The sequence below is a fragment of the Rhinatrema bivittatum genome, chromosome 2 (assembly GCF_901001135.1).
Source record: "Rhinatrema bivittatum chromosome 2, aRhiBiv1.1, whole genome shotgun sequence".
In the NCBI taxonomy this organism is placed as follows: Eukaryota; Metazoa; Chordata; class Amphibia; order Gymnophiona; family Rhinatrematidae; genus Rhinatrema; species Rhinatrema bivittatum.
Genome location: NC_042616.1, coordinates 420,928,484 through 420,941,012, shown reverse-complemented (window position 1 = coordinate 420,941,012; position 12,529 = coordinate 420,928,484). Strand labels below are relative to the sequence as shown.

The 12,529-nt window shown below is 42.4% G+C and overlaps 1 protein-coding gene across 5 annotated transcripts in view; it reads left to right on the top strand.

The window, feature by feature from the left end:
- GTPBP1 (GTP binding protein 1) overlaps positions 1-12,529 on the top strand; it is a 100,411-nt gene that overhangs the window by 64,400 nt on the left and 23,482 nt on the right. For 4 of the 5 annotated variants that reach the window (XM_029590203.1, XM_029590198.1, XM_029590199.1 and 1 more), the window contains 4 exons: positions 4,945-5,059; positions 5,687-5,831; positions 6,352-6,534; positions 7,541-7,676. In XM_029590203.1, coding sequence (XP_029446063.1) covers positions 4,945-5,059; positions 5,687-5,831; positions 6,352-6,534; positions 7,541-7,676 — 579 coding nt within the window. The remainder of the gene's footprint in view (positions 1-4,944; positions 5,060-5,686; positions 5,832-6,351; positions 6,535-7,540; positions 7,677-12,529) is intronic. The other variant, XM_029590200.1, reaches the window with a different exon arrangement.

Here is a 12,529-nt window from a genome sequence, read left to right as displayed (position 1 = left end):
AAACATTTGTAACCTATCACTAAAATCATCCATTGTACCTGAAGACTAGAGGATAGCTAATGTAACCCCAATATTTAAAAAGGGCTCCAGGGGCAATCTGGGAAATTAGACCGGTTAGCCTGACTTCAGTGCCAGGAAAAATAATGGAAAGTGTTCTAAACATCAAAATCACAGAACATATAGAAAGACACGGTTTAATGGAACAAAGTCAGCATGGCTTTACCCAGGGCAAGTCTTGCCTCACAAATCTGCTTCACTTTTTTGAAGGAGTTAATAAACATGTGGATAAAGGTGAACCGGTAGATGTGGTGTATATGGATTTTCAGAAGGTGTTTGACAAAGTTCCTCATGAGAGGCTTCTAGGAAAAGTGAAATCATGGGATAGGTGGCGATGGCCTTTCGTGGATTACAGACTGGCTAAAAGACAGGAAACAGAGTAGGATTTAAAGGTCAATTTTCTCAGTGGAAGGGAGTGGTCAGTGGAGTGCCTCAGGGATCTGTATTGGGACCATTACTTTTCAATATATTTATAAATGATCTGGGAAGAAATACGAGTGAGGTAATCAAATTTGCAGATACAAAATTGTTCAGATTAGCTAAATCACAAGCAGATTGTGATAAATTGCAGGAAGACCTTGTGAGACTGGAAAATTGGGCATCGAAATGGTAGATGAAATTTAATGTGGATAAGTGCAAGGTGTTGCATATAGGGAAAAATATCCCATGCTATAATTACACAATGTTGGATTCCATATTAGGTGCTACTACCCAAGAAAGAGATCTAGGCGTCATAGTGGATAACGCATTGACATCATCTGTTCAGTGTGCTGTGGCAGTCAGAAAAGCAAATAGAATGTTGGGAATTATTAGGAAGGGAATGGTGAATAAAATGGAAAATGTCATAATGCCTCTGTATCGCTCCATGGTGAGACCGCACCTTGAATACTGTGTACAATTCTGGTCGCCGCATCTCAAAGATATAGTTACGATGGAGAAGGTACAGAGAAGGGCAACCAAAATGTTAAGGGGACTGGAATAGCTCCCCTATGAGGAAAGACTAAAGAGGTTAGGGCTGTTCAGCTTGGAGAAGAGACGGCTGAGGGGGGATATGATAGAGGTGTTTAAATCATGAGGTCTAGAACAGGTAGATGTGAATTAGTTATTTACTCTTTCAGATAATAGGACTAGGGGGCACTCCATGGGGTAGCATGTTGCACATTTAAAACTAATCTGAGAGAGTTCTTTTTCACTCAACGCACAATTAAACTCTGGAATTTGTTGCCAGAGGATTTGGTTAGTGCAGTTAGTGTAGCTGGGTTCAAAAAAGGTTTGGAGAAGTCCATTAACTGCTATTAATCGTTTACTTAGGGAATAGCCACTGCTATTAATTGTATCAGTAGCATGGGATCTTCTTAGTTTTTGGGTGCTTGCCAGGTTCTTATGGCCTGGATTGGAAACAGGATGCTGGGCTTGATGGACTCTTGTTCCGACCCAGTATGGCATGTTCTTATGCAAATGACCCTTACACAGATTGTTCCTGACAGTATGTTTATTGCAAACCAATATGCTCTTAAAGTAAATTTTCAAAATCACAATTTATTATTTCTGTGCATTTTTTGTAAAAAAAAAAAAAAAAAAAAAAAAAAAATTAAAACCTGAAAAATGCTGCTTGGATAAGTATTTGACCCCTTCAGACTTACCCCCAACAGTTTAAAGTCTGTTGGGGTAAGTTTCTACCAGCTTTGCACACTGCTTGGGAGTGATTTTTGCCCATTCTTCCTGGCAGATTTGCTTCAGGTTGTTTGGATGATGCTTATGGACTACAAATTTCAATTAGTGCCACAGATTCAAGATTGGCTTGAGATCTGGACTTTGACTTGGCCATTATAGAACATTCACTTTTTTGTTGTTCACCCACTCCTGTGTTGCTTTGGCCTTGTGCTTGGGATTATTGCCCTGGTGAAAGATGAACTTTCTCCCAAGTTTTAGTTTTTTAGCAGATTAAAGCAGGTTGTCTTGCAGAATCTCTCTGTATGAGCACTATCCATCTGCCCTTCAATTTTAGCAAGATGCCCAGTCCCCGCTGAGGAAAAGCATCCCCACATCATGTTGCTGTCACCCCCATACTTTACTGTTGGGATGGTGCTTGCTGAGATATGGGCAGTGTTAGGTTTGCACCACATATAGCGTTTTGAATTTTGGTCAAGCTCCATTTTTGTCTCACCACAAAATCTTAGCCCACGTTTTACCTGGGTCACTGATGCTTTCTGGCAAACTCCAGATGTGATTTGATGTGGTTTTTCATCAGTGATGGCTTCTTTATATCCAGCCTTCCATGCAGGCCAGTAGTATGGGTGGTATGCCTATCTCTATGTAACCCATTGTGGGGTGGTTTCTGTGGGGTTTGCTTCAGCTGATGCCTCCCCTTTGGCCTCCTGTTGTGTCTGGGCCCTCAGCGTGGTATTGGCATGGCTCATGCGTGACCCTTTTGAGCATTTTTGCTCCTGCGATCTTAAGTTCCTGACCTGGAAGGTTATCTTCCTGGTGGCGATCACTTCAGCGCACAGGGTTAGTGAGCTTCAGGCATTGGTTACATATCCACCCTACATGAAATTCTTTCATAAGGTGTGTACACAGGACCACCCTAAGTTCCTGCCTAAGGGGGTGACTGATTTTCATCTTAATCAGTCCATCATTCTGCCCACCTTTTTTCCAAAGCCTCACTATCACCAGAGAGAACAGGATCTGCACTTGGACTGCAAGAGGGCTTTTGCTTTCTATCTCAAATGCACAGCAGGCCACAGGCAGTCCTTGCAGCACTTTGTCCTTTGACAGGAAAAGGCTGGGCGTTGCAGTGGGCAAGCAAACTCTGTCCAACTAGTTGGTGGATTGTATCTCCTTCTGCTATGCGCAGGTGGGTCTTCAGCTTGGAGGCAATGTAAAAGCCCACTCTGAGAGCCATGGTGGCATCAGTTGTCCACTTGCGAGCGGTTCCCATTGCTGAAATCTGCAAGGCTGCAATGTGGAGTTCCCTACAAACGTTTGCTGCCCACTACTGCTTGGACAAGGATGGTCGACATGACAGTAGCTTTGGCCAATCTGTCCTTCGCAACCTCTTCCAGGCTTAAGCCCAACTCTCCCTACCTAGGGCCCATTGTTCAGTTTCAGGCTGTCTCTCTATGCTATCCACAGCACTTCAGTTTTTGTGCTCGTTGGCACCCGGTTTGGTGCCTGTGGATCATGGTGGTTGGGAGCAGCCTGTGGCTTGGTATTCACCTATCTGAGGATTACCATCCTGCTTGTGCTAGGAGAAAGCAGAGTTGCTCACCTGTAACGGATGTTCTCCTAGGACAGCAGGATGTTAGTCCTCAGGAAACATGCCCACCACCCCATGGAGTTGGATTCTCCTGCATTCTGTTTTATTTTTCGTTTGTGAATTCTGTTATGAAACTGAAGGGGGACCCTGCATGGATGAGTGGTTAGTGGCATGCTGGGCATGCTCTGTGTGCCAGTCAAAGTTCTAGAAACTTTGACAAAAGTTTTCTGTGCTGGACTCCATCTGATGTCACCCATCTGTGAGGACTAACATCCTGCTGTCCTAGGAACACGTTACATGTAAGCAACTCTGCTTTTCATATTTAGTAGCCTGTCTAACCCTTGTTGGCATTTTTGCAGTCTGCTGCTCATCCTAGTCAGGTGTACAGTAGTTAACCCCCACTGCTGTACTCGTTCCTGTGATGCATGGAATTTCTAACCTTAGAGATTCCAGATTGCAGTTTCCTTTAGAATCTGTATCCTATTTAATCAAATATTTAACATATAGTGCCATGCCATTACCACTTTTCTCTATCATTTTAATATTTTGTACTCTGGTGTTGGTGGCCCCATTCATTGTTTTTTTTGGGTTTTTTTTATCAGGTCAATATCTTTGTCTAGAACCATATGTTCTAACGCTCCAATCTTATTTTTTAGATTTCTGGATCGCTTTTTGGCTAAGAAAGTGTAGATTTCCAGAATTTGTATAGATACTTAAATGTGTGTTTTTCTACAACATGCTTACTTTACTGTTTGGTTTTAGTAATCTGGAATCATTCATGTATGTCTGCTCTGTTTAAATGTACCTGGGTGGGGATGACTGAAATAAAATTAAATTTGTTTGCAGAATATGTACTCCTAACTCCTGATCCACAGGATTTCTTACCTGAGTTTATGGAATTTTGGAAGTCTTTTGCATCTGAAGATTAATTTTGGTAAATCAGAGGCATTGCCACTGACCAATGCTAGTAAAACTAAGTGGAAAGGCGAGTTTCCTCTTAAGTGGGCAATGACTACATTAAATCTGACCTACCCAGAATTTTAACACACTGTACCAGTAAACCTGAAAAGCCAAAATGAAACCAAATATTGCTCTTAGAGAGAATCCCACAGCAGCACTCAACTCTAGTCCTTGAGAGAAGCAGATTAATCAAATTGTTAAAACAAAATGTGAAAAGTGACGTCTTATTGTGGATAAACTGAAAATCAGACCTATTTGAGTCCTGTCCTACTAAATTTGAATCCTCACATATGTGTTTTGGTAGGTTGAGGGAGTCTGTGGTGTATCATCTTTTGGAAAAGTCTTTCAGATCCTTGCAGTAATCTGTAAACGTTCTGCCTCTCCTGCTGGTGAAAAACTTGATCTAAAATGATACAGGTACCACAGACTGGTTAAAAAAAATTCTGCCTTGGTTTCTCCACTTGCAGTTGCATAATTAGACACATATAATGGAGGATGTCTGGTTATGTGTTGTAGGTCTTCTGCTGACTTGTAGCTTAATACTCTTAAGACCTTTTTATCAAACCAGAGTGAACAAATGTGTGCCAGAATTGCGGGGATATGTAAATATTGTGGAAGAAGATCCCTCCACTACTCATGCTTGCTCTTTGTCCATTCTTTTTATAAAGAAACTCTGAAGCTGCTACAGCGATTGCTGAAATCCCCTGGCTGTCGAAAGATTCCTGTGTTGGTTCAGAACAAGGATGATGTGATTGTTACCGCCTCCAACTTCAGTTCTGAAAGGTATTGCATCCAGAAGAGAGAGAAGATGGCTAGGATTATTAGTTTTCTCCAGGGTGTCCTTCCAGCTAGAGCATGCTCCAGGGTTATAGATTGATGCTTTACTGTAGGACCCAATGTCTGACCAATCTTGAAGGATGACTCAGAAAAGTTACCTTTTGCTTGTACAACTATTTTCTGCACTTGATCTGAGAAAAGACTAAGGATGCACATTGTCAATGGTGCACTTCCAACTAGGAGGGGGAAAATGGAAGAAAAGAATGTGTCCATAGAAGGTATTGATATTGGTGTTAAATTGGTGCAAGAGATGTCATAAATTAGGTAAAAGGGGCTGTTTTGAGTGTGTGTGTATTAGATAATTTGTCTTTTTTTTTTTCTTTGGGATTGGGGAGGGATATCTTAGTAGTGTCCTAGAAATATGGAGTGAAAAAGTAAAAACTTGCTCAGTATGATACATCAAGTACATCATGGTGATGGGATTTAAACTCAGGTTTCACAGCTCCTGGCTACAAGCACAAGGCTTCATAGCTACTGCCAGGAAACTGATGAGATCGCTTACTGGATATTTAGTAAGGAGCTCGGAGCTCTCACTTCTCCCCCTTGCCTCTTCTGTCCTGCCTATCCTCCTAGGATGTGTCCAATATTCCAGATCTCAAACGTGACAGGGGAGAACTTGGATCTATTGAAGATGTTCCTGAACCTCTTGTCCCCACGTTCGAGCTCCCGAGAGGAGGAACCAGCAGAATTCCAAATTGATGACACGTACTCTGTCCCTGTAAGGAGTGGGGTCTTACAGTGAGGGCCTTTGTCTTTTTATTGCAGTGTTGAAAAAGCTGAATGGATAGGCAGAGAAGTGTGAATTAAGCTATTTAGAAACAAAATTACAGTAAATCAGATCAAAAAATCATTTCATGGTTTAAGAGCTGGGTTTGGGTTGCTTTGGGGGTTTGATAGCTGGGTCTACATCTATGCTGTTTACTGAATCACCACCAAGTAAAGATAGAATTGGCCTGATAGCCCAGTGACTAGCAAAAGGGAGCAGCAGGCTTCATTTCTAAGTTAACTTGGGCCTGGGCTCATACTGAGGTAGCATCTACAGCTTCTGGGGTTATTGTGAAACCTACATGCTAAGAACACCCAACGTCTGCCCAAAAAGCAAGATTGTCGGATAAGAGCCAGATTAAAAAGAAATGCCTAACCCAGCATAAACTGGCTGAAGAAAGGGAGGGAATGTTTGTGCACTATGCGAGTGACCATGTTTGAACCCTCTTCACCGTCCTGTTTCTGTTGCACAGGGTGTGGGGACAGTGGTGTCGGGGACAACATTGAGGGGCTTGATCAAACTGAATGACATCCTGCTGCTGGGCCCTGATCCCCTTGGGAGCTTTGTTTCCATCGCTGTCAAATCCATTCACCGCAAGCGCATGCCAGTTAAGGAGGTGCGCGGCGGACAGACTGCCTCCTTTGCCCTGAAAAAGGTGTGTGCGCATATAGTCCATCGTCCCAGCACGTGTACCTAATAAGGCTGTAGTGTATCGTGGTGTATTGATGGCATCTAAACTACGAGACCAAAGGTAGTGAGGTCCCTGAAACGTGGTCACTGCAGCCTTGTTGCACACTTTTACGTATTTAATTGGTTTTGATGTAGTTGCTGCCTTTCGGGGAGTGTAATAGACCAGTGCCTCCCAGGAAGCCTTTGGATGTCACTTCCTGTCCATTGATCACTTCCTGCAGTCCTTCCTCCATCTCTTGGTCTCTGATAGGGAAGGACTTGCAGCAGCAGGAGACAGTGGAGGGAGCAATAAACCTGGAGTGGGGAAAGAATAAAAGGTGTTCAGATCTCCTGCAGTGGTAACACTAAAGCTAAGCTCAGCAGCACAGTGCTGGTTTTAGCTGATCAGAGCAGAACCTTAATGCTGGTGTGGTCCCAGCATTTTTAGTGAGAAGACTGCATGCTCAGGACCCCTGGGGTACCACAAGAGGATTCCAGAACTGTACTGCGATAATTTATAATGTGCATGCAGTAATACCCTGCACCAATTACAGTGGCACTGTAAGTTGTATAGGAAATTCCTTAAGCAGCTCCTCTAAAATTTTTGGAGCAGCTATGTTTGGAACCATGGCTTCCTGTGGAATGAGATCTGAAATTTTTTTTTCTTTTTTTCAGGCAGTATATATGATGTCATTTATGACATCTGAGCTAGTGAGCCAATTGGCTCACAGGAAGGTGAGGTAATTAATGCCACGCGCTAATGGAGCAGCTCCCAGAAATTCAGAATTGTAGCACATCAGCGTGAGGAATTGAAAGGCTAATTACTTAGCTGGAAGTTTTGAGCTGATAGTCATACATGCTTTTGAAGTACTGCATAGTACACAAAAGGTACTGCTCCTTGTTGAAAAGGGAATGGAGAAGGGGATATTTACTTTTTGGAAAGTAACTTCCCATGTTTACTTTTTTGCCCTGAATCCCTCTCTCCTTTCTAGATCAAGCGCTCATCCATCCGGAAGGGCATGGTGATGGTGTCCCCCCGGCTGAACCCCCAGGCATCCTGGGAATTTGAGGCCGAGATCCTAGTGCTGCATCACCCCACGACCATCAGCCCTCGCTATCAGGCCATGGGTATGTCTTGTGTTCTCTGGCCTGGTGCCAGCACTGGCACGGCTTCTAATTCCTGCTTGATTTATTCAACAATTTTTGGTGGTTTTCTGTACTTTTAGACAGTATAGAGTACACTTTGATTGTCAATTGACAACATTCAGATTAAAAAGTTACCAGTTTAATTTGACAGTATTCACTGGACACTATTACGTGACAGTTTGAAATGGTGAAGGTAGTTTTCACCTATTATCTGTCTCAGTAGATCGAAGTGTACATCTTCCCATAGTCCAGAATGCTGTTCCCATGGGTATCAAATGTTCTCAAATGTATGAAGACAGTCTCTTCCCTTATATTCAGCAGCTTCATGGTTTGAATCTAGATTTATTTGCTTTCTTTCTATAGTGGTTTTGGGGGACTGACAGTGTGACCTAGTGACTACAGCACTGAGCTGTGGAACAAATTCCTTCAAATTTAATCTTTAAAGCACCCTTCTGAATTAACTTATCCCCCCTCCCCCATAGCAGTATATAACACCACAACCATCTTACATTGAAATGCAGCCATTAAATGTTTGTTATATAGCATCTCTGTCATTTTCTGAGTGACCTTCAATAATCTGCTTAACCTTTATGTGCTCCACTTACATTAGAAACTTATATTAGCTGAAAATGTTTTTCTGCCTTTGTGAATATTTCTGATAAATAGCGCTGTGCCTGAAATGAAATACTATTCTCTCGCAGCTAAGCAGGTCAGAAAGAAAGGCCTGTGCTTATTCTTTCTCCTGCTTCTGGCTTGTGTGAACGCGTATGGTGCCCAATTAGAGAGCAAATGTGATGTGAGAGCTCTGAATTTGCCATTAAACTCGCCTGCTGCCTGGCTGACTCTGAAGGCTGCTTTTCTGTATCCATTTTCATCCACAAAAGACAATGGTAAATGTGAAGGTTTGTTCCTTTCTCTGAAAAGCACTGTAGCCACATATGTTATCATTATGTGCTGACAGATTTCTAGAGCTTTCCAGAAAAACTTCTCTGGGCACAACCTGCACTTGTCTTTCAGCTGAATGTAACAGATATGTTTTAGATCTGCTGCAGTTGTGTGTGCTTCAGTGCCTTTTTCTCCTCCCTACTTTAGGTTTTTTGGTGCTTTAAAGCTTTTTTTTCCCTTTTTAGCTGTTCTGTCAGCAGTCCTGCTTTTAGACTATAGCTTCAGACAGGTTTCCAATTACTGTCCCCATCTTCTCCTTCAGGCCATCTTTTGTCTGATTTTTTTTTTTTTTTTTTTTTACTTTTAACTTCATGTTAATTTTTTTTCGGATACAGGCAGAGAAGTTTAATAGCAGCTTCATGTTTTGCCTGAACTGCAGTCAAATGTCCATAACTGATCATTACAAAACCTGTCTCCAGAAGTCCAGCTTTGAATTTTCGGTATTGCTAGAGAGACTCTCTGAAGAGGGTCAGCCCTTCTGCTGAGACAGATTGACTATTGAGCTTAGCACACTTCAAGAAGGAACTCGGGCAGAGAGCAGTGGCTCAGCACATGAATAGAGAGTTGCTGGTACAAGCTTGACTCCACTTGGAGCATTGAGTGATCCACCTAATTCTGCCTCCTCTATAGTGTAAAGCATCTTAGCAATGACATCTCTCCCAAGTAAGAGCCAAATAACCTTGAAGAGGGAAGCCTCCCAAGATCCTTGGTGCTAACTGATTCTGAGGCTCCAACAGTCAACTTTTAGCACACAAAGGCAGACTTGGATGTTTATGTACAGTTTGGACTGCTGGACCTGAGGCAGCATGGGTTCACCTAGGGAAGATCCTATCAGGCAAATCTGTTTTGTTTTTTTTTTGATTGGGTGACTAGAGAATTAGATCAAGGAAGAGTGCTTGATGTGATTTACTTGGATTTCAGTAAAGCTGAATAAGGAATAGGAGGATTGTGAATAAAATGAGAAGCTTGAGAGTGGGAGCCAAGGTGGTGGAGTGGATTTCAAACTGGTTGACTGACAGGAGACAGTGTGTAATGGTGGAACCTACTCTGAAGAGAGAACAGTGTTAAGTGGTGTGACACGGGGATCATTTTTGGGACTAGTTCTGTTCAGAATATTTGAATGATATTGCGGAACAGATAGTATCAGCAAATAAACAAATTAGACCTAAGATATGCAACAGAGTTGGACATCTCTGAAGGAGAGAGAATGAAGTGATTTAAGAAAGCTTGAAGAGTTGTTGAAGATTTGGCAGCTGGGATTCAGTGCCAAGAACTACGTTGCTTTGTCTTCAAATCGCCAATGTGACAAGGTGATAGCTAGATCTAGAAGAATACTGGGTGGCATAGAGAGAAATAACTAGAAAGAAAAAGGTGGTAATGCCCTTGTACATTTCCTTGGTGAGGCATCACCTGGAATATTGGATTCAGTTCTGGAGCCCATATCTCAAAGGATAGACAGGAAGGCAGTCCAGAAAAGGACAAACAAAATGGTGTGGGGGTCTGTATTGGAAAATGTATGAGGAGAGGCTGAAGGATCTGAATATGTATACCCTGGAAGAGAAGCGATGTAAGGGAGATATGATAGACCGTCGCCTACTTGAAAGGTTTTAATGATTCATGAACTTTGAACCTTTTCTGTTGGAAAGGAAACAGAACTGGGGGTCAGGAAATGACATTCCAGTGGGAACGACTCAGAACCAACATCAGGAAATATTTCTTCATGGAGAGGGTGTTGGATGCTGGAATGCCCTTCCGGAGGAGGTGGTGAGGACGATTACAGTAAACTAATTCAAAAGGGCATGGGATAAACACTAGATCCCTAAAGGCTAGAGGTTGGAAATGAAGAAAAGGGTGCTTGGGGGTAACCTGAACGGAAGGCATGGGAATTACTACCCTTTAACCAATTGGCTTTGATGCTTTTGATACAACTGCAACATTGCTCTCTGCTTCAGTAGTAGTGGGGGGGCGGGTGGGAAGGGGAATTGGATTAAGACAGCTAATGCTGGGCGCCGATATTTTTACAGTCTGGGTTACTAATATACAGACATTCATACGGCCAAGTCCAAAAGCAAAACACGTTCCAGCAGCATTGTCTGAAGTACCAAGAAGACTGCTCACCCTGTAAAAATGTTGCTAGCAATAATTTAGTTATGGCTTTGACAGTTTTCTTGGTTTGGATTGTAAATATTACTACCCTTAACATAAGACTTGGGAGTAACCTGCAAGGAGCGGCAGTTACTGCCACAAACTTGCTTGGCAGATTGGATGGAGCATTTGGTCTTTTCTGCCATCATTACTATGTTACTATCTCCAGTATATACTGAGAGTGACTCTAACCAGCCATGGAAGTACCCCTGTGGCGAAGTTTGGTTAGGTGAAAATATTTTCAGAACCTTCTTTGGTCTTCTTCGGAAGACCTCTCGTTCTTTAAAATTGTATTCAGGTAATGGTCCAGACAATCTGAATTGACTTGCATGACGAGCGTGAGCCCAGGGCATCCTTGTTTAGTCTCTTGGAGTACATGAATGCCCCAGAAGAGTTGGTGACAGGATACATGAGACTCTACACTCTGTTGGTAAGAAGGCAGATACCAAATATGTCCAGCAGACTGAAGGATTTGATAAACCCCAATCACTGCAACAGTCTGTGGACAAATCCACATTAAACTGTGCTGAGAAGTCTGTCTGCATGAGTTGTCCCTAGGACATGATTGCCAGACCTTAGACCATTTTGGGAGAAAGCACTTTCAGTATGCTGTGCGCCAGGCCCACATAGCATCCTATCAGATCTGTATGACCTTTTTGTGTTTTTTAATAAATGAAATGAAGACTTGCACATCATTTTGGAAAGTGTACAGGAATTTGACTGCCTTTTTTTCAAGCGGATCAAGGTGAGCTTGTTCACTTACGATTCAGTGAGCAGTGTGAAAAGCACTTTATACGCTGGGCATATGATGCTTGATAAACATAAGCTTAGGACTGTGTATGTGGTCTTCATGAGGACGCACAGGAAAGACTTCCTCATGCAGGAGGAAATCGCTTTGGAGATGAAGTGTAGGAGGCCATGGATATTCTGAAGGACCACCATATGATGATTCAGACTCAGTTCTTTACTACAATCTCCAAGCCAATCCATCTCTTTTAGGAGGTTCCAGAGTCAGGAACACAAGAACATTTTTTTTTTTTTTAAACAATAAAACACTTCCAGGGTCTGACTTGCCCCAGGCAGCAACACAGCTTCAGGCCTCACTATCATGAAGGATGAAGCTCTAAACCCCACAATACTACCTACTCAGGTAGGTAGTTACTCAGCTCTGAATGAAGTTGGGCTTTTCACCTGGAGTAAAGTGAATAAATTCATGCAAATGTGCCTGGAGCTGTCATCTCTATTCCTCTTGGTATTTAGTTGAGTGAACACTTTTATATATTTTTTTAAGGTAGGGGATTGGCACCTGCTTAGCATGCTGGCTTTTTTTTTTTTTGTTTGTTTTTAAGTTAGTCTAACTTTAGGCCTGCTATTTTTCTGATCAGTTAGTTAAATATTTTTTACAACTGTTTGGCAGGCTAAGTCACAAACGTAACTGAACAAACCCTTTTGAATATTAACCTCCTAATTTTTAAATAGAGATTTGCTGTGCGAGCAGGGCCTTAGACCCTGTCTCTTGTGCTACACAGAAATTGTTTGAATACAGTCTACATATTTGAGCCTGGTCTTAAAACTGTTAGGGTTCACTTGAGTGCAACTGGCGCATACCACTATTATGTGGAAGCAATTTCTGTGCAACCTGTCTTTATGGGACCTGAATGTGGTATTAACACAGCTGGTGAAAGCCCGCTTTTGAGCCTCTGAATCCCTATGGGCTCAACTACCTGACCTGACAAGTCGCTTTT